General features: G+C 35.5%; 1 protein-coding gene across 1 annotated transcript in view; it reads left to right on the top strand.

Annotated features, from left to right (window-relative positions):
* The window catches only part of LOC150095954 (cilia- and flagella-associated protein 298), a 125,323-nt gene that overhangs the window by 30,088 nt on the left and 71,930 nt on the right, over positions 1 to 23,305 (top strand). The window contains exons 3-4 of the mRNA XM_090408835.1: positions 18,122 to 18,289; positions 21,206 to 21,273. Of these exons, the coding sequence (XP_090264961.1) occupies positions 18,122 to 18,289; positions 21,206 to 21,273 (236 nt within the window). The remainder of the gene's footprint in view (positions 1 to 18,121; positions 18,290 to 21,205; positions 21,274 to 23,305) is intronic.

The raw sequence follows: 23,305 nt of genomic DNA on the forward strand, positions 1-23,305 counted from the left end.
AATAATAATGAGAAGTTGCAGAAATTATGGAATTCACTTACATTGCTTCTTTAACTGTTCACACTGAGAATTGTTTTGAAACTAGATGTCCCTAAAAAAATGTTATTTGATTTTATTCTTAATAAATATTTATCTCCAATGTAAGTGAATTCCTTAATTCATTTACTTAGCATATGTATTCAATTCTTGTAGAAAGGCTTATACATTGGTAACACATGACTATTAAATTATTTAAGGAATTTACAATGTATATGGAATATTAATTAAAAGAAACTTTAACAAATACCTCCTATATTTCACCAATGTCACATTGCCATCTTCATGGGAACATACAACTATGATATGTGCACACAAGCACTACAAAAAGCAAATGAGGCAGAAGAAAGAAAACTACTGTTGTTCCTAGAGTCCTAAAGGTGCCCCCTAGCCAGCTATATTGAGTTATCTTGGCTGTTGGACTGAAGTTCTCAAGATGCAAACTTCACAAATTTGGGGCAGTCTCATGCACCCAAATTTGTTAAGGTTTGGAAAGTTTTTTTAGAGCTGAGGCTGATTCCATGAACAATCTTTCATATTTAAATTTGCTGTGGTGTATTAACATGGCTTTCTTCCAACATATTCTGTGGCGGGTATCCAGATTGGTGACTGTGTTGGTGAAACCAGATGTAGTCTTTGTGTTCCAAAATCCTGACATTTCCTGTCCTGCCTGTTTGGCCAAAGTAGGACAGTTTACAGCTGCAAGGGACCTGGTATACCCCCAGGTAGATCTAGGGGAAGTGGCTGGTCTTTGGTGGAGCGGATAAGGGATGCGAATTTCTTATATGGTTTGTAACAAGAAATCAGGTCATATTTTTTTTAAATTTTGATTAATTTTTCAGAGATGCCCCGGATATAGGAAATAGTGATGGATTTAGTGTAATCTTTGTTATGAAAGGGGGGGGGGGGGTTTGTGGTTAATTGGTTTTAATATTTTTTTGGGAGTTGTAGCCATTGTCTAAAAAAGTGTTAAGGATGTGGTTTTGTTCAGTGGTTAGTGCATTGTCATCTGAACAGATTAATTTTGCCCTGTTATATAGTGTTTTTATAACCCCATATTTATGTGGGGGGGATTGCTGATGAATGTATCTGCCTGTATGGGTAGATTTTCTGTAAACAGAGAAAGCCAAGGATCCATCAGGCTGGTGAGTCAATACATTGATTCCCCCACATACAAATTAGCCAAACATTTAGCCAAAGCACTTACACACTAGACTGGCAGCATACCATCACACATAAAAAAACTCAGCCCACTTCAAAGCCAGTATAGAAAACCTCTCACTCCAACATACTGACATAATGGTCAGTTTTGACATCTCCTCCCTATTCACAAATGTCCCACTCAAGGAAGCCTTAGAGCTCATCCAAGCCAAATTTCCTCCCGATATCTTAGCCCTATTTCAGTTCACAATGAACTCAGACTATTTCGTTTGGCAAGGAAATTTCTACAAACAGAGGGGACAGCCATGGGTTCACCACTCTCCCCACCCCTGGCCAACTTCTTTAGGGAGACTTTTGAAGAGAAAGCCTTAACTTAGCCCCACAAAAACTCACTGTTTGGCTTTGCTATGTTGATGATGTGTTTGCTATTTGGCCACATGGCTCAGATACACTCCACTCATTCTTAACACACTTAAACAACCAACACCCCAGAATCCAGTTTACCTTGGAAAAAGAGTAAAACAACAGCCTCCCTTTCCTAGACACTCTAATCACTCGCCAGCCTGATGGATCTTTGGCTTTCTCTGTTTACAGAAAACCTACCCATACAGGCAGATACATTCATCAGCAATCACCCCCCCCCCACACACACATAAATATGGGGTTATAAAAACACTATATAACAGGGCAAAATTAATCTGTTCAGATGACAATACCCTAACCACCGAACTAAAGCACATCCTTAACACTTTCTTAGCCAATGGCTACTACCCCCAAAAAATCCAAAAAATATTAAAACCAGTTAACCCTCCCCCCTTCATAACAAAGATTACACTAAATCCATCACCATTCCCTATATCCAGGACACCTGAAAAGAACCAAAATTTTTAACAAATATGACCTGACCTTGTTACAAACCATATAAGAAATTGGCATCCCTTATCTGCTCCACCAAAGACCAACCACTTCCCCTAGACCTACCTGGGGTATGCCAGGTCCCTTGCGGCTGTAAACTGTCCTACTTTGGCCAAACAGGCAGGACAGGAAATGTCAGGATTTCGGAACACAAAGACTACATCTGGTTTCACCAATACAGCCACTCTGGGCTTGCATATCATGCTCTGGATACCCACCACAGAATATGTTGGAAGAAAGCCACGTTAATACACTGCAGAAAATTTAAATATGAAAGATTGTTCATGGAATCAGCCTCAGCGCTAAAAAACTTTCCAAACCGCAACAAATTTGGGTGCATGAGACTGCCCCAAATTTGGAAAGCTTGCATCTTGAGAACTTCAGCCCAACAACCAAGACAACTCAATATAGCTGGCTAGGGGGCACCTTTAGGACTCTAGGAACAACAGTAGTTTTCTCTCTTCTGCCTCATTTGCTTTTTGTAGTGCCTGCGTACACGTGTCATAGTTGCATGTTCCCATGAAGATGGCAATGTGACATTGGTGAAATATAGGAGGTATTTATTAAAGTTTCTTTTAATTAATATTCCATATACATTGTAAATTCCTTAAATAATTGAATAGTCATATGTATTCAATGTATGTTTCTATATTTCTTAATAGGGGTGCACTGGAAATTTGGTTTTGTTTTGGTATTTAGGCTTTTGGCATTGTTTTCAGATATTTGGCTTCGACCAAATCAGAAGAAAGAAAGATTTCGTATTCGGCTGGCCACAGCAGAAAAGTTCCTGTTATATTCGACATAATCGGGAAAAGCCTCTCCTTATCTTGCAGAACCGTTCAAATGGAAGAGTTTCCAAGGCTAATGAGCAAAGTTATTCTGAATTACAATTTCTCAAAAATGTCTTTTGATACTAGCTAGCAGCTTATTTCTTGAAAGCATTTTTTTTTTCAGAAGTGGTAAATATTTATGAAGAAACCAGACGTATGCTACTCAAAAAAAATGCTGAAAAATTCATTTTCTTGCATCATAATTTATTGCAAATTCATTTTGATTATTAAGTCCTTAATTATTCCCGATATTTCACAATTTAAAATGAGTTCTGTTAATAGTTTTTTCAAGTAATTGTGTTGTTATTTGAAGGAATAAGTGCAATGTTTTTCTGGTTTTTATGCTGCATTGTTTTTTTAAATACAATATTCTCTATGAAATTAATTGATAGTTTTATTATATCAAAACAGAGGAAATTATGGATCCATCTATATTTTATAGTCAAATAGAAAAGTGAAGTTTCAAAAATTTAGCAAGCTTACGAGACCAATACAGAAATCTGAGTTGCTTTGCTACACTATTTAAACAACACAAATTCTACCCATGACCCGTATATTCACCTTTTTATTAATGCATGGAGTAAGTTTCACTAGTTTGACACACCAGGTTTAGGATTCAAATTGAACAAGTTTTAAAAAATATACAAGCAGAAATGAAATCAAAAACTCATTCAACGCTATTACTAAGCAATGTCAAAAAATTAAATTCATCATATGTGATCTCTAGGTGGGTGCATAATAAAATATTAAACTACAAAGATGAAAAGCATACATTTGTCTTACATAAGATACTATAATAGGAAATATTACAGATACATCTATATTTTATAGTAAAATTTGTGGAAACAAAAGTAAAAAATGTAGAAAAAATTTCTTTCTTTTGAAAAATTCCTCGAAATCTTACAAGGTTATGTTCCTACAAACTCTTTGGTAAATATTCAAAACTTTTATAAGTTTTTTCCTACATTTGGATATAAAATATGGATGGATCCATAATATCCTCCATTTTGATAGCTCACTTATTTCAAATTGGTGCATCTTGGCTCTTTACTTAAAAAAATTGACAGATATTATATTTAGGGAAAGCAAAAAAAATTTTTTTCTCTTTTTATTAAAGAAGATCTAAAAAGTCTTCGTTCTGGCAATGTAAAATAAACAGAAATAGGATATACAGTAGAATCCACTTATTGTGATCATGGATAATATAATCAATTGCTATTGTTATCAAAATCAGTCGGTCCCAAAACACACCATTTAAAATAAATTAAAAATAATCCGTCTATTATAATCAAAGTTCTGGTTATCAAAATTCTGAATGTTTAGCCATTTGCGTCTCAGAATTCTAAGAAATAAGGGTTAATCAGGAGAAAATTTGACTTTTTTGTTAATCTTTCTTTAATGTTATTCTTCCGTAAATCTTATATCTTCCAGGAAATGTAGGTGGGTAATTTTAATCTTCCGTAAATCTTAAATCTTCTAGGCAAATGTGTGTGTGTGGGGGGGCATAAATACAGTCTAATTGTGATTTTTCAAGTTTATTTTTGTGCTCTCTTTCAGTAAGTGAATTTGACTTTAAGTGCTCATTAAAACAGCGCCCTTAGCATTATGGCAGAAGCAAGTAAAAAACGTAAAGATTTATCTTTTCAAGAATAGCAAAAAAAAAATTTTTTTTTTTTTTTTTTTTGGAGTGCCATCATAAGTTTCCCAAAATGAGTCAGTGTAGTGTGGCTGTACATTTAAATATTTCACAACCACTCTTGTGTAAGATCTAAAAAACAAATCAAACATGAAACTTCAGCTCTTACTAATGAGAAGATAGATTGGAAGAGATCCCGATGTGGTAAGGATACTCAAGTTGAATCATCATTAAACATTTGGTTTAGTAATGTTCATGAAAAAAAGATGTTTCGATTAATGGGCCTTTGATGTATCAAAAAGCAGAAGAAATTGCAAAAACAATGGGCAAAGAAAATTTTACCACAACTGATGTATAATTGAACAGGTGGAAAAAGCGAGAGAATATTGTGTTCAAGCGTATTCGTGGTTAAAGAAAAAGTGCTGATTTTTTTATTAGCTGATGCGTGGATTAAGACCGATTGTCCAAAAATTATTGCTGCATATTCTCCTGAGGATATTTATAATACAGACAAAAGAGGACTCTATCTTCGTGCAATGACTGAGCATACTTATTTGTTTAAAAATGAAAGTACTGTACTAAAGGATTTAAATCTTCAAAAGAGCAAGTGACAGTTCTTTGTTGTGCTAATATGAAAGGTGAGAAATGAGAGCTCCTAGTGTTTGGAAAAAGTAAAAATCCTCGGTGTTTTAAAGGTGTCAAAAGTTTGCCTGTTAATTACTGTTCTAGTGCAAATGCTTGGATGACTAATGACATTTTCAACAATTGGTTAGTTAAGTGAGATCTTAAATTAAAACGAAAAATTGTCTTGTTAGTAGACAACTGCACTGCACACACAAACAATTTATTGTTAAAGAACATGAAAGTAATTTTCTTGCCTTCGAACACTACATTGTTAATTCAGCCATGTGACTAAGGCATCATACGAGCTTTTAAAGCTTATTATTGTAGGGAAGTTCATGCTAGAATTATAGCTGAACTTGATTATATAAAAGACCAATCTGACGCAAGTGCAAGTGCAAAAAAAGATTTCCCTTCTTGATGCATTGCATTTGGTAGCAATGTCATTGAAGCAAGTCTCAGAGAAGACTATTAAAAACTGCTTCCAAAAAGGTGGATTTTTTTAACACAAACTCAACTCCTTCTTCCGAAGAATTTGAATATCTTACAAATGAAATTTTTGATAAAACCCCAGACGGTATGTCAAAAGAAGAATTTGAAAATTGGTTGGATATTGATAACAACATCGAAGTGGTGGCTACAATGACAGTGTCAGAAATATGTCAAGCTGCTTCCAATGAGAACTTTAAACTAATAGAAGAAAGTAAATCTAATACAAGTATAGAAGAACAAATTTTAGAAGCTCCTCCAATCAGTGCAAGAAGCTCTACGAATACTTCATCGTGGTGTGCAACATAGAGCGACAAACTTCGAAAGGCGTTATGAGTATGAGCAATTTATTCGTGAACTACTATATTCAAAGACACTACAGACAACACTGAATAAGTTTTTAAAATAAATTTTATGTTGTTGCTTATTAAAGTTGTTTATAACAATAAATTAAATAATGTTCATAAGAATAAATTGAAATAAATGATGTAATTTTTTATATTCTTTGCTTAATGTTATCAGCCAGTTATTGTTATCGAAAAGCGACTGTCCCAAAGTGATCACAATAAGCGGCATCTACTGTATTAAAGATACATGCTTATTTCATTGCTGAATATATACATATGTATAGAATCTTGGAGAGTTTCAAATAAAGAAAAGAAAACTTTTAATAAAGAAAGCTTATGAGAATGCATTCTCGGTGTCAGAGTTGCCTTGGCTTGCACTAAACTTTAAACTTCTCAAGTTTGTTAAATTTTCACGTTTTATTGGTGCATTGATTAGGTCTCACTGGCCTGATAGTGTGAGGAACTGTTCGTTCTAATCATAAACCATGTAGAAATCTTAAAAAAGTAACAACCCTATGCTAAATATACCATAGCAGTCCTATGTCAGAAAGTTAAATTTATCATGGGTGAGTGCATAATCAAATACTGTATAGAGCAAAGAGGATTAATTTAAAATAAATAAGATATGCAATAAAGAATATTATAGATCTCATTGTAATTTATAGCCAAATATGGAAAAACTTAAAAATTTCAAGCATTTACCAGAGATCTTATGAGAAAGTTATGTTTTCATGAGATCTGGTAAATTTTTCTACATTTGGATATAAAATATGGATGGATCCATAATATCCTCCTTTTATTATCTTACTAATGTGAAATTGAAGCTTCTGGGTTTATTTTTAATATTCAGAATGCAATCATTGCTCTGCTTAAAAAACTTTTCATGTGTGTGTGTGTATATGTATATACCTTCACCTAATCACCAAATGAAATATATATATATGTGTGTGTGTGTGTATTTAGCCATGAACAGTAGATTGATCTGTTTAGAGTGTGATCAAAATTAAAGTATCCCTGTTTAAGGCCTTGTGGAGTACCACCCAGTGATCCAAATGCCTTGAAACTTTGCAGGAATACGTTGTGTGCCATGCCAAACGATATCTGGTGGGGGGGGGGGGGGGGGGTAGTTGTAAAATTCGCCACTAGGAGCACTGTATGATGTACTAAATGTAGATGCAGTAATTTTTCTGTGTGTGTTTCTAAGGAGAAAAGTGACACAAGCATAAATAACACATTTTTATTCACTTCTGTTATGCATTCACAGGCCATACTGTTCAATGTGCTGCCTTCCTAGTATGCCACAAACTGCATTCTTTGCACACTGTGTTCGATGGCAAAATGCAGCTGGTCGAGACTGATGTTGCACACATGCTGCATTGTGGTGTCTTTCAGCTTTGGCAAGTTATCAGGATGATCTTGATAAACTGTCTTTGACAAATCCCCAAAGCCAGAAGTCACATGGAGTCGCATGCAATCAGGTGAATGGCAGCCTATGCAGTGGAAAATGCATGTCTGATCACTCTGGATTCTGTGAAATGTTCTTGAAGAGCCTCCTGTACAGATCGATCGATGTGTGGAGGACCCCCATCCTGCATGAAAATGACTGGATCCATGTACAGGTGCTGCTCTAACTCTAGCAAAACAAAACTGTTTATCATATCGTGATACCTCTTGGCAGTAACTGAGCAGGTTACAGGACTCAACTAATGCATATCCTCGAAAAAGAATGGTCCAATGATAAACAAAACTGTAAACTCACACAAGACAATAACTTTGGGTGAATGCGAAGGAATTTGTTGGACTGCATGCAACTCTGTTCAGGTGAAAGTGAGCCTCATCTCCCCCACAAAATCATCCATGACCACACAACTTCCAACTACACTCAAGCAAGGAATATTAAAGTGAATGTCAGTCGACTTACAAAGTCCTGTGGGTGCAATTCCTATGTCGAGGTTATCTTGAATGGTTAGAAATGCAGAATCTTCCGAAGAATTTTCCAGACAGTTGTTAAAGCTCATCCATGTGTCTTGATACAGCACATGCACTGCAGGAACCAATGTTGTTATTCATGGCCTGCTCCACTGGTTTGTGACCTCTACCAGGTTAACTCCCAACAATCCTGTTTCTTCAAAATGACTAATAATTCATCACAGAGCACATGGAAATAGTGGACCTCGTCAACATTTGTTCAGGCAACGAAATTCATGGAGTGAAGCAACAGCATTGCAATTGCTTAGTTAGTACAGCTTCATGAGCATAGCACCTTGGGGAAGAGTTAGTGCCATCACTGTGGACAGTATTAACAACCAAAATGAAGGGAAAAATCCTGTGTCCATATTTTTAAACCCTCCTGGCACCTGCCAAGTTGTGATATGCAAATTCCATGAATTCAGTGTTTACATTAACCCTGATGGTGAATTTTGGAACTGCTTTTTTTTTCTCTCAGATATCACTTCCTCATGAAGCACAATGTATTCCTGCAAAGATTTGCAGCATTTGGATCACTGATGGTGCTCTACAAGGTATTAAACAGGGATGCTTTCATTTTGATGAACCTGTATTATACAACACTGCAATGAAGACTTTTAGGCTCTTCTCTGATAATTATTCTTTTGCACTGACTGCCATTTGCTTTTGAAACACAACTTTCCAATACATAATTGCTTTGGTATTGAATGAGAGTTTTTGTCCTCTTAGGTTTCTGTCTGATCTCTAATGAGAACCAACAATTTGAAACAACTGTCGGTTTTCAAATGTTGGTTGATAATTACTCTCACACACCAACTGCTGTTTGCTTATGAAACGTACAACTCTCCAACAACACGGGATTGCTTTGGTATTGAATGAGAGTTTTTGTCTTCTTAAGTTTCTGTTTGATCTCTGATGAGAGCCAGCAAAACTTTTACCAAAAAAAAAAACGCACTTTAATAACAGACAAATATATGAGCTCTGGGCAGTTCTCATAATTTTTGAGCAGTGCAAAATAAGGCAATGTCGATGCCACAGATTGTATTTTCATAAGCCCTCTGGTCATTTTTCAAAACTTTCCAGATACCAAGAAATTTTATGCTTGGTTTTAATCCTTTTCCCAAGTAAGCAAAAACAAAGTTTTGCTTTTTAAATATATTCACGTCTGAGCTTGAAAAGATTGAAATTGAAAAAATTGGAATTGATATTGAAAGAAAGATTGATATATATGTTAATAATTTTAATGACTTAAACACCAAAATAATTAAAAATAAAAGTTTAATATGGACACAACTAGTTTCGTTGGTAAGCCAACTTCGTCAGGTGTCAAAGTACAAAGATATATACAAAAAAGACCGACAGAAACATTACACACTAGCAACAACAAAGCTATCAAAAAAAACAAAAACAAAAAAACACTACAGTTAAGTTAAAATTGGAGTCCACGCTTCAGTTCTAGCTGCATTTATACACGTGCATGTGATCTCGCACTGAACAGCAGAACTGTGCGAATCTGGAAAATTGTAGTTAAGGTTGTTATTCATGTGGGTAGAATCAAGGGTGATTTCTTTTGACTCCAGGATACATCTTCCAAGCTCATTGTAACATTTGTGAATATTAGAAGTTTGACTCCAGTCTATTTGGTGTTGGTGGCCTTCATCAGAGTTTACAGAGAAAAAGACGTGGCTGGTACTGACTCGGATTCTGTTATAAGAGATGTCTCTTTTGTGCTCTTCAAGACGGAGAAAGATTTATCAGTCTGCCCGTAGTAAGGCTTACCACAACTACAAATAATTCTGTATACTCCTGGGAACTGAAGATGGTGATGTTTTTCTTTTGGCTGACTAAAGATAGATCGGAGTTTAGGTAAAGCAGAGAAGCACGTTTTGATGTCGAACTTTTTTAAAATTCTAGCCAGTTTGGGAGAGAGGGAACTAATGTAAGGCAAGGAGATGTAAGCTCTGGAGGTAGTAGAATCTTCATTAGTTTGTTGACGACAGTGAAAAAGAAGTTTCTCAATACTTTTTGGAGCGAAACTATTATTGACAAAGGTATTTTTGAGGAAATTAAGTTCATTTTGAAACTCTTCGTCATCTGATAATAAGGATCTGGATCAATGTGCAAGAGTATATATATTGCCATATTTCTGCTATCTGTATGTGTTGGTTTCCTGAAGATTGAAATTTTAATGTTATCAGAGCTCCTGGTTAGCTTTATGTCTAAAAAAGAAAGACAATTGTTAACTTCTAGCTCAGAAGTGAATTTGATGTTGTGATGAAAGTTATTTAAATGATCTAAGAAAACTTCGAGGTTGTCTGGGCCGTATTCCCACATAAGAAAAACATCGTCAATATAATGGAGCCAGATTTTAGGTTTCAGTGTGGCCGAACAAATTGCTTTTTCTTCGAAGATTTCGAGAAATATGTTTGCTAGCACCGGGGAAAGTGGACTACCCATGGCTAGACCGGTGGTTTGTTTGTAGATCTTGTCTTCGAATCTGAAGTAACCTGAGTTGACACAATGGGTAGTAAAGTGAAGAGCTTCCTTGATAATTTGTTCTTGAGAAGAGTGAGAGCCTCCTGAGTTGGAACATTGGTGAAAAGCGAAACTACGTCGAAGCTTACCATCATGTCTGATTTCTTCAGTTTGAGGTTTTTTGATCTTGGAAACAAAGTCAGCTGAATTCTTGATGTAAGAAGAGGATTTACCTGTGAGATGTTTTAAGGAAGAGGCAAGATATTTAGATAAGTTGTATGTGGGCGAGTTGATGCCTTCAACTATGGGTCTTAAGGGAGTATTTATTTTGTGAATCTTAGGAAGGCCATACAACTGTGGGATCAGAGGATGAACGGATCTGAGCGAAAGGCGAATATTCCTTGGTAATTCCGAAGTTGATTTTAGAAGATTGTTGGTCCTATTATGTAACGCTCTTGTGGGGTCCATATTAAGTTCAGAATAAGTATCTGCCTCTAATAATTCAAGAATTTTGTTGTGGTAGTCTGTTTTATTTAGAATGACTGAGGCATTTCCTTTGTCAGCTGGTAAGATGATAATGTCTTTGTTCTTTCTCAGTTTTTTAATGGCCACTCTTTCACTAGGTGAAACGTTATCAGAATGTGGTTTTTGCATTATTTATTGTGAAAATAGCTTCCATCCGTAGTAGGTTTGCATCTTGGGTTGGAAGTAAGGAGGCAACTTTTTCTATCTTAGTGAGAAAAAGCTCTTTAGGAATGGATGTAGGAGCAAGGACAAAATTGAGTCCCTTTGCAAGAACACTTTCTTCTGCTGTTGTGAGGATATGTGAAGATTTATTTACAACTACTTTTTAAAAAAAGGAGGAAACATAAGTAGTGGAGGAAAGTTCCTGTGTGCATCTGAGAGAATTGAACTTTCTGATAAGTTTAAGTTTGTTTATGTTTTGGGTTCTTGAAGCTAAAAGTGTGCCGATTTCTTTCATGTTGTTCCATGACATTGTCTAAGGAAGACTATAATTGGTTTTCTAGTGAACTTTTCTTTGTGAAAAAAGAAGCTAGACTGCGTTTAGTATCACAGTTTGTTCCGATAGAAGATCTGGTTTTGCCTTGTGTCCGTATTAAACTTTTATTCTTAATTATCTCGGTGTTTAAGTCATTAAAATTATTAACATGTTCATAACCTGAGTCAATCTGTATACAAATATATATATATATATATATATCAATCTTTCTTCATTCTGAAATTTAGCCGAAGCACCAAATATTCAGCCAAATCATGCTGAATTAAATTTTATAAACAAATGTTTAGAATGAAAAATGGACGTGCATTAAGTTTTTTATCAGTGAATTCAACATGCATCGACCAATGGTTCAATGCATCCTTACTCTTTTTCAGAACTCTTGAAGCACTTTTTGGAATACTCCTTCATAATCTTCATCCACTAATTTCCTGGTTAAGAAATGCATTCATGTGTGCTACATCACAAAATTTCATGTTTAATTGTCATGTTTGTCAAATTCTTTAAATGAAGGTGTCTTGGCCAGCATTATACTAGTATATTATGCAACAACTACTAGCTACTTCTTTTGATAAACAAAATTTTATCTCATGCTCAGTAATTTTATTTGAATTTGTGCTAACAAGTGGATATATATATATATATATATACACACACACACACACACACACATACATACATACATACAATCTCCTCTGCAAAAAAAATAACTTTATGTTTGGCTATTTATTTTTGGTCTTAGTAAGTCTGTAGATACATATAAATTATACACTCCATTTAATCTCACACAGAATGAACTAAGATCAACTTCCATACTTATACACAACTTCCATGAATGTCTGGTAATTCTCTCTCTCTCTCTCTCTCTATTTGTCACATATTTAACAATTTCCTTTGTGCCAGTTTTATAAAACCCCTTTAATATCTTATAAGTTTCTATCATGTCCCTTCTTTTCAACATATCAACTGAACTTTGCAACCCAAACAGCCTCAGCCTATCCTAATAAGAACAATTCTACAGACCTGTCACCAGTTTGGTCACTCATCTCTGAATCCCTTCTTCTGATCCCAAAGAAACCCAGATGACCAAGTCTGTGTACAGTAGTCAAGATGTAGATGAATCCTAGCCTTATAAAAAGGGATAATACTTCTCTATCTTTACTTGTTAGCATGTTTTTCAATGTCCAAGTAATCCTTTTAAGGTATTTTATTAACTTTTGCAATATGCCCTCTGAACATCAAATCTCTGTCCACCTTTATCCCCAAGTCCTTTCAATTTCCTGCAATCCATTACCATCAGTGTGATACACAGTATGTAACCTTTTCAACCCAAAGTGCATAAACTTACATTTTGCAACATTAAATTGATAGTCGTTATCCTTTGCCCACAATGCCAATTTATTTAAATCATCCTGCAGGATATCTACATCACCTTTATCAACTATTGCCCTCCTCTAAATCTTTCCCTATATCATTAATATACAAATTATATAGTACTGGCCATAGTACAGAATCCTGACGTACTCCACTAGCCAACCTTATTCTCCTAGATTCCACTCCACCATATACTACTCTCTGGTGTCTGTCTGTCAACCACACTCTTATTCTTGCTGCTGGCTTCGTATCCAGTCCCACTTTACTCCAACTTTTGTAATTGCTTTTCATTGTGGTATTCTGTCAAATGCCTTTGCAAAGTCTAGCAGTATCATCGTGTAGCCATTTCCTTTATCCGATTCCATTGTCACTTTATTATACAATGTAAATAAATTATTAAGACACGGCCTACCCTTCACAAAGCAGTACTACTTACTATAGAGTATTGTATCCCTATCCACTTACTATTGGACTTCCCCTTTAACCAACTTTTCCAATACTTTAACAACCATTCCTGATATATTAATTGATCTGTAGTTTGCTACTTCTGACTTGGAGCCACCTGTATGTAATGGAACTATCTTACTCTCTTTCCGCTTCCTTGGAACTTTGTCAGAGCTGAGACTTAGATTGAACAACTTCATCTGAGACAATGCCAATTCTCTTGCACACTCATGTAGCACACAGGCTGCCATGCCATCCAGTTCTACTACTGCACTCACATTAATATTTTTCAACATGCTGAACAGGTACCTGTTCATCTACCTCAATTTTGAAATGTGTCTCTCATATCAACAACTACAAAATCTCCTCCTGATTGATATACCTTTGCAAAATGATTACTCAGTAACTTAACTATTTCTTTTGCCTCTGTCATCTTCCTACCATTAGCATTGATTAGAGTTGTCCTACCATAGTTATACATAACAAAAAAACTCCTTTGGATTTACTTTCACCTGCTTAGTAAATTTTCTCTCAGAATCTGATTTGGTCCTTCTTGACATACTAGTCACCTTTCTTGCTTGCAATTTGTACTGCTCATGAATATGCTGATCACCTTTTTTCCTTTATATTCCCTCCACAATGTTTTCTTTTTTTTGGAGATTTTTGCTTTATACCTCACCTAGGCCGTCAGTTAGTACATCTGACACCTTTTTGAAAGTTTATTTTTCACTTGGTTAGACTATAATAAATTTAGTTTAATCCTTTATCCAAGTGTGAGCAAACAAAGTTTGCGCCTGAAAGTATCCTCAGGACTGGGGTAAGGTGGTACAACACCGGGCAACTCGTTGCAAAGGTGGAGCAAGCTCACATCACTCCTATCTCAGTATCTCCCATAATGCAAAACACATCTCCTTGCAGATATGTATAATGTTATGCATTAAGGAGAGGGCCACTACCCAGGCTAGTTTTGACCTTTATTGAGGTCTCTTCAGTGGGAGCCAGGCCCGAGTGGAGATACCAGGCAGAAGCATTAGCAAGGTCATCTCTGTTGTGAGCTTGCTCCACCTTTGCAACAAGTTGCCTGGTGTTGTATCACCTTACCCCAGTCCTGAAGATACTTTCAGGTGCAAACTTTGTTTGTTCCCACTTGGATAAACTAAATTTATTATAGTCTAACCAAGTGAAAAATAAACTTTCAACGTCTTTCTCTAAATCCAGAGTAATTTAATAAAAAGGTGGCACACTGTTTGGCAACTCCTATAGGTAGAGATGACCTTGCTAATGCTTCTGCCTGGTATCTCCACTCGGGCCTGGCTCCCACTGTAGAGACCTCAATAAAGGTCGAAACTAGTCTGGGTAGTGGCCCTTCCCTTAATGCATAACATTATACATATCTGCAAGGAGATATGTTTTGCATTATGGGAGATACGGAGATAGGAGTGTTGTGAGCTTGCTCCACCTTTGCAACGAGTTGCCCGGTGTTGTACCCCCTTACCACAGTCCTGAAGATACTTTCAGGTGCAAACTTTGTTTGCTCACACTTGGATAAAGAATTAAACTAAATTTATTATACATGTGACACCATTCTCTGCAAAACATTCATCTCTCACGACATTATTTTTTGCATTCTCACAGTATTACAGTAAGGGTGCCTTCACGGCCCTCACAAGCTGTTGCATCCTAAAGCAGTTTAGTCAACCTGTTCTTTATGGTCAGTTAACTTGTATAACTTGTACAGCTATATATCCCGCTCTCTCTGTGTCGATAAACATGCGAATGTTGGCTGTGCACAATGCCACTAACAGAACTGAGCTCACACAATTCTTTGGGCAGCATGGCGGGGGGGGGGGGGTGTAACTGTATTTATGGCAAGACTATAATGATACCTTGTTATCTACTGATCCAAATTACTGATGGTTATGCAGTATAACTAGTTGATTTTCTTGTTATTTTCAACAGAAGGTATATTATTGACTGGGTGTATTGTTGTTCACCATAGTTTTGGTTTAATGACTACATAACATAAGGAATATAAACAAATTACATTTCGTTAACTAGAAACCATTAATTTCATGAGCAAATTAAACTCTTAATTTTGAGTTTAATTGTTTTAATCTATTGAATTCTTTCATTGCTTTATGTTTGACAAACATATCTTATGTTTGTCAGAAGTTCCTGATAAAGTGGGCCTTAGCTTGCAAAATTTGTCAACTTCCTAGTTGAATAAAATATAATTTATTTATGACCAAGAACCAATTGCAGATATAATTTGTATACCACCTTCAAACCAGCCTGGAAGTTGTCACCTTTTTTACTGCCTATCAAAGATACATTATCACTCTATTCCTTACCTGATGTTTATCAAATACCCTGTTCTTGTCATCTTTTCTGTTAAGGCAAATAATCTAGGCAAAACACCAGATTCTTTAAAATGACATGTTTGGAAATTGTCTTCCAATTATGGCATAGTATGCTGCAGTTCAAGATTCAGTTTGCAAATGCACCATGTGAAGTTAAAACCAACTCCTCTTTTGCATACCCTAATTTTGTAAATTTCTCCTTGTTTGGTTACTGTAAGGCTTTCTGCAGGAACAGTAAAATTTGTAGATACCTAGATATTTTTGGAAAAGATTGCTATTCATAGGTGATCTCAGGAGACTGTAATTTATGAACGACATTTAAATCTTTTAATAAGGATATGCAAGTGAAAATTCTATTGAGTCTATGGAAAATTTTATTGATGTCTGGATGGCCATTGCTTAAAGGTCAAAGCTATATAAATAATTAATAATTAATTAAATTAATCTAAATAATTAAAACAAATTTGCTGGCTTGGTTGGCCAAGTGGTTAGCATATCCGCTTTCCAACCAACAGACTATTGGTTCAAATCCTGATGTGGGAATGGGTGTGGAGATGAATTTTATTGCCTGATGTGAGACCACCATCCCACTTATTGGAGACTTGAAATGGCTTGAAAAAATTCCATGTTCGGTCTAGAACTAGACCACTTGGCCAACCAAGCCAGCAAATTTGTTTTAATTATTTAGATTAATTTAATTAATTATTAATTATTTATAGGTTTCCAGACCATGCAAAAAATAAGTAAAAATACAATATATATATATATATATATATAAATTCAACAAAAATGAGGGGGGGGGGGAATCCTTAGCCTGCCCATGATACAAATATACTATAGTTTTACAAATAAACCTTTGTGGATGGGAGCCATACTAAAAATAAAAAAATCAGCAAGATGTACAGCATTTTGTATATTATTGCATTTAGATTGAAACTATAATACTTGAGATTTGATATCATTGCTAATTTCATTAAATTTCCTTCTATTATGTACTGAATGTGCAGTACTTTCTTCTCTTCATCTCCCCTCCACCCCCCTCCTTTCAAACAAAAATTCTTGTCTTATAAGTTGGCAGCACCACTCTCCATGTCCCATTGATATCTGCTTGACCATTCAGTAGATTTCAATGGAATGTGGAGAAAGGTGTAGGAGAAATAAAATGTTGTGTGTTACATTGTATTTAGACAGATGTTAGGACAGAAAGCAGATCAAAGCAAATTGCAACTAGTTTTATAAATATATATATTGTAAAATTATAAAGTTTATGGTAGCTGACATAACTATTAAACCTTTGTTTTCCCCTTAAGATTTTCAAATGTTTTGTTCTCCTTTAACTGCAGTTAAAGGAAGACAGTGCAAAAGACAAACCAACTACTGAACATGCAGTTAATAAACACATGATATGCTCTTGTTTCATGAAACCATATCCCAAACCATAATTAAATTTTTAATTGATTTTATGACAATGTACAATGGTAACACTCATTAAAATTTTGCAGTGTTCAGATATTGATAAAATTGAAAAAAGTATTTTTATTTGCATAGGGTGTAATTTGTGCAACACTGAAAATAAATTAATATTATGGTTTGAAAGTTTATTTTTCACTTGGTTAGAGTATAATAAATTTAGTTTAATCCTTTATCCAAGTGTGAGCAAACAAAGTTTGCGCCTGAAAGTATCTTCAGGACTGGGGTAAGGTGGTTCAACATCAGGGCAACTCGTTGCAAAGGTGGAGCAAGATACCAACACTCCTGTCTTAGTATCTCCTATAATGCAAAACACATCTCCCTGCGGATATGTCTAATGTTATGCATTAAGGGAAGGGCCACTACCCAGACTAGTTTCGACCTTTATTGAGGTCTCTTCAGTGGGAGCCAGGCCCAAGCTGAGATACCAGGCAGAAGCATTCGCAGGTCATCTCTACCTATAGGAGTTGCCAAATGGTGTGCCACCCTTTTTTAATAAATTACTCTGGATTTAGAGAAAGATGTTGAAAGTTTATTTTTCACTTGGTTAGAGTATAATAAATTTAGTTTAATCCTTTATCCAAGTGTGAGCAAACAAAGTTTGCGCCTGACTCCCACTGAAGAGACCTCAATAAAGGTCGAAACTAGTCTGGGTAGTGGCCCTTCCCTTAATGCATAACATTAGACATATCCGCAGGGAGATGTGTTTTGCATTATAGGAGATACTGAGACAGGAGTGTTGGTAGCTTGCTCCACCTTTGCAACGAGTTGCCCTGGTGTTGAACCACCTTACCCCAGTCCTGAAGATACTTTCAGGCGCAAACTTTGTTTGCTCACACTTGGATAAAGGATTAAACTAAATTTAATATTATGGTTTTTTAGCAATATTATATCGTGTTTAATTATTCATTTCATTAACATTCTTAGCATTTTATACAATGAATGTTTATCAAAACTCTAAATATATTCAATTTTAGAAATGGAAGAATTAGTCAAGCATGGCATTTTGACTCCTCCTAACATGCAGGGACTGACAGATGAGCAAATTGCAGAATTAAAACTTAAAGATGAATGGGCAGAAAAGTGCATTCCGAGTGGTGGATTTATTGAAAATAAAGATCCCATTGGAAGAAGATGTGGTAGAGGTAGTTCTTTAATACAGTTTTAAACATTAGATTGCATCTCTGTTATTTAGTACAGTAACACTTAATGCTGATCTATTTATTTATTTGCGAAGTTGCAAGGTTCAGTATGGGAGATTTGCTTCATGTCATCCAATTGTAATATTAAATATTGCTGATTGAGTATTTCTGGGAATTATCATTTTCTGATTATATATATTTAAAAAAAAAAAGATTAAATAACTATAAGCTGAGAGATAAATATAAAAAAACTATTTTAATTAAGTAGACTGTACGACTAGTTTTGCCTTCATAGAAGACTTCTTCTTCAGGTCCATAACAAGAGGGAACTATCAACAAACATTGCAAAGACAAAAAATCTATACATTAAAGCATTAACATATTAATGTTTGAAGCTGTTCTGTGTATCTCTTCACAGTTGAGCATATGCATGCATTCAAGGTCTTGTGAGCACCAAAGTTTGATAGCAGCGCAATGACAGTCTGAGAGAGCTGAGGTTAGTATTGAGATGTACTGGATTGAGGACAATTTCTTTATATTCTACAATTCTTCTTTCTAATTCATCATACCATCAAAAAATATTTTCCGATTTGTTCCATACAATTGGATGAATACTCGTTAGCGTCAGCAGAATTCAGGACATGGTTCGATAGAGCACCCGCTCTGGTTCTGCCATATGTGACGTCTCTTTTATATTCCTCTAGACATAATTCGATGGATTTTTCCGTCTGGCCAAAATAAAGCAAGTTGCAATTGCACCAAATACAGTAAATGCTGGGATATTTCAGGTTGTTATGTTTTTGTTTGGCAGTACTGAGCAAGGAACGGAGTTTAAGTAGAGGAGTGAAAGAACTCCTGGTGTTATATGTTTTAAGAACTTTGGCTAATTTTGGCGAAATGGAACTGATATATAATATAAAAGAGATGTCACATATGGCAGAACCAGATTTTGTCATTCTTCCAGCTGCACTACTGAGGTACTGTATTCCTACATGCTGTAAATAATTTCAACACTCTAAGGCAGGGGTTTCCAACCTTTTTGTTTCCTAGAGCACATTCTAAAATACCGATAGAGCAACGGGCACCCTCTATTTTTTCAAGCAAATTTTTTGAATTCGTTTGTTAAATGAATACATACAAAGTTTACATTATAATCAAATGTTTTATTACTTAAAAGTTTACATTATATAAAAATTTAAATATATATATGTAAGTTAGTGTGATCTTTGGCACTGCATTTCATTGGCCAGTGCTTCATAATTAGGAGAATATGATGATATTCCAGTTCTTAAACTGTAATGAACAACTTTGAATGCATGTCTACTTTACATTGTATGCATTTAATACTCGTCATGTGTCATTAACGCATGCGTCATATAGCATGCCATGAATTGTTGCGTGATTATTTCAAACTACACGGCACACGGTTGAACAGCGGCGGGCACACACAAATTGGTCGACGGGCACCATGGTGCCCACGGGCATAGGGTTGGGAACCCCTGCGCTAAGGTTCCATAAGCAGATTTAACTTGCCAAATTTAATGTAGCCAGTAGTGAATATTTTATCCTCTTTTCATACATTTATCACAATTTGATAAAATTATCAATACTGTATACCCTTGCTTTTACAGACTAATTGATTCCTGTAAAACCAGCATTAAATGAGCCATTAAACCCTAATTTCCCATAGGCTCATTGTTATGAATTCAGGTTATGTTCCTGAAAATGCATTTGAACTCTATAATACATACATACATCTTCAAGGCCCATCTTTCCTAATTGGGTTGTGGTGGCAACAGCTGCAAGAGGAACTTCCAATGGTCACGATCCTCTGCCACCAAGCTCAGGTGTTCTGGTGGAATTCCCAAACGTGTCCACCCAAGGTTTTGGATATAATCTATCCAGCGAGTCCTTGGCCTTCCACGTGGCCTCCCACCCTCTGGCTTGGCAAAGAGGGCCTGCTGGGGGAGTCTCTCTTGTGGCATTCTGACCAGGTGCCCGTACCAACGTAACTGTGATCTCTCAACACAGAGAAGCAGCAGTTGAGTATTGAAGGTTTCCCGAATTGCAGAGCTTCTGACTCTGTCGAGTCTTGTCAGCCCTGCAACCCCAAGTTGGGTAATGACTGCATTCTTTCGGTCATTACCCAACTCTCATGACCATAGGTGAAGATGGGGACATAGACTGTATTGAAGACAACCAGCTTCTGGCTTAACTCCCGCTTCAATATTACCGAACGGCCAAGCTCCCGCAATACTGTTATAACTCTATAATACAATAAGATATAAACTTTTGTGTATTCTTTAAGATGGTGCTTATCATAGAATGGGAGAACTGAAACCTATATCAAGTTTCATCCATGTCTTCTAATGTTAATGCTTTCTGTTTCTTTAAGAACTTTGGATTCAGAAATTTACTTTTCCTCTTTCTGGACATTGAAAGCATAAATATGTAATTGCACTTTAAATAATTTTAACCTAAAGTGGCAATAAATGAAGAGTGTGGCAAATTATAACATTTAGTTTTGATTGTTGGCTTCACCTCTGAAGTGATCAGGGAACAGTGACTCACAATGATAGTTTTTTTAGTGCAAATATATATACAATATTTTGTGATGTAAAGTACAATTTTTGGATTAAAAATAAGCCATGTTGATTCAGTTATTAAAAATCATTCATACTAATTAAAATGTTTTATTCTCTCAGTTGTGTGTTGTGATCTTAGTCAAGTCAATCAACAATCTCTAGTAAAAGAGTTACTTCTGTGGTCTAGTATTTCAGTTCATAATAGAAAAATTTTACCAGTTGTAAAAGCAGGGGGGGAGTTGTAAAGTATGGGTCTGCTACAATATATTTAAAAAAAAACAATAATGCTTTATTTGACATAAATCTAAAAGATTTTTAATATAATTATGTATAGCCCCTAATGAAAAAATGGCTGAAGTGATTAAAAAAACCATCAGTGAAGCAAAAGCTCAAGTGTCAAAAGTGAGTAATGTTGTTTTTGTATTTTATAATTTTTTAAATGTGAAAAGTCTTTCATATCTTTATATTTCAATTTAAATATTAACATATTGATCTCTCAATTACTTGACCTTGAAATATTCAAACCCTCAGTTAACTAATCTTTCAGTGAGTTAACTTATCACCTCACACCTAAAATGACACTAGGTTAACATACATTGAGTTAACTAACCAGTAAATGACTTTTTCAACACAATCAGATAATTAAGAAATGAGTACCTTTTCTTAAGCAGTTTAGAAATTTAATGCAGAAAAAATTCATTTTGTACTATTGCAAACACTTATTTTGCAAATTCACACATTGTTATAAATCACTTGACCAAAAAAGGTCCTTACCAGCACTCCATCATTCATAGCCTACATCATTCTGGATATATTATGTAGGACCTGACAGAAACTGTAATGCAGTCTGCATATTTGTTTTATTTAGTGCTGTATATATGAAATCTTTGTAGCTGATGACACCTGGACAAAAGGTCTCTCAGACCTATAGTGATTTTTGTGTAGCAAAGTTGCCTTCTTCCATTAAATCTTGTGGGGAAGGAATGTCGAGAGCATGGTCTGCTATGCCCAACTTACCATATAGAAGATTGTGTACATACTTCTGAAATTTTCCAAAGCAGATCTGTTAATGTTAACAGATCTACCACTTAGTCCAAAGTAGGCTAAGTTGTAGGTACAAGGAACTTTATATACTCCACATGTTCTAGAGGATGAGGTTGATCTTTAGGAGAATGGATGAAAACTGCTAGCTGCTTGTGAGGTTTGAAATTAGTATGGAGATTTTATATGAACCATCTTTTCTGATACAGAGGACAGGGAGAGAGACATAAACCTTTGTTCATATACGCACTGTGTCAAAATAAATAATGCCGATACTGATTCTTCAATTTTAGAATGAAACATATTGATATCTGTTTTCATGTCAACATATTTGACCTAGACTGCTATATAAAGCAAAGAGATATATCCCTGGTCAGAATATACATCTGTATACTGTCTGTGGCCAACTATGAAAGAAAGGTTATCATTGGTTGCATATCAGGGATCTGTACATTTATGATATTATTAAACATTAATTCTATGCATCATTATCAGCCAATGGAAATTTATTTATTTGTATGGGATTCCCCATACTTTTTCCCCCATGCTTTTGGGGGGGGGGATGCAGGTTGAGCCCTCCTAATGAGGGATCAGGTATATATATATATATATTTTTATAACTGTAAATCTGTGTGTGTTCCCAGGGCCAGTTTGCCTGTTCTGAGGGATAAAAAACCTGAGTTTCCAGGTGGAAAAAACCCTCTATTTCCATATGAGACCTGAAAATTTACCTTTTGTCTAAAGAGACCAAATAAAGGTTCCTCATGTCATAGACTGGTATCGAACCCAGGTCTTTCCATCCAAAGGACTTCGTCTATACTGACTGTGCTACAGAGGCTTTAGCCAATGGAAATGTGAAGGCACTATTCAACTCAAATAATATAAAGATAATCAGAAGACCAAAGGTCCTCTGATTATCTTTATATTTTTCCAAGGACCAAAGGTTACTTGGAAAGATGGTGTGGAAACAGCTATCTGATGTGGAAAATTATCATCCAGGTTAGGTTGATTATTTTCAACAAAGAACTACAGAGTCTCAGTTTGTGTGGAAGTGAAGACACTGTTGTAAAGAACATTACAATTGGTCCATAAAGCATTGGAAATTCATAATATAGAGTGACAAATCATGCTACACCTTTTTCTAATCAGATGAGTGAGCATGCTGTTTGGGAATCCTTATGCATGAATGCATCATCTCTACTTTGAAGTTTGGTGGTTGGGAGTGTAATACCTGCAGTTGACTATGGAATACATCAACAGGATCTTACTTTAATCACTTGTCCACATGAAGCACTCTTGTGCTACAGCTTTTTCAGCCTTTTGCATGCAGGATTAGACTTAAGGGGGGGGGGGGGTTTCCAAATCTACTATGCGCACACACATTCATAGTTCC

The sequence above is a fragment of the Typopeltis vanoorti genome, chromosome 19 (assembly GCF_054136105.1).
Source record: "Typopeltis vanoorti isolate ZY-2024b chromosome 19, IOZ_Tvanoo_1.0, whole genome shotgun sequence".
NCBI classification, from domain to species: Eukaryota; Metazoa; Arthropoda; class Arachnida; order Uropygi; family Thelyphonidae; genus Typopeltis; species Typopeltis vanoorti.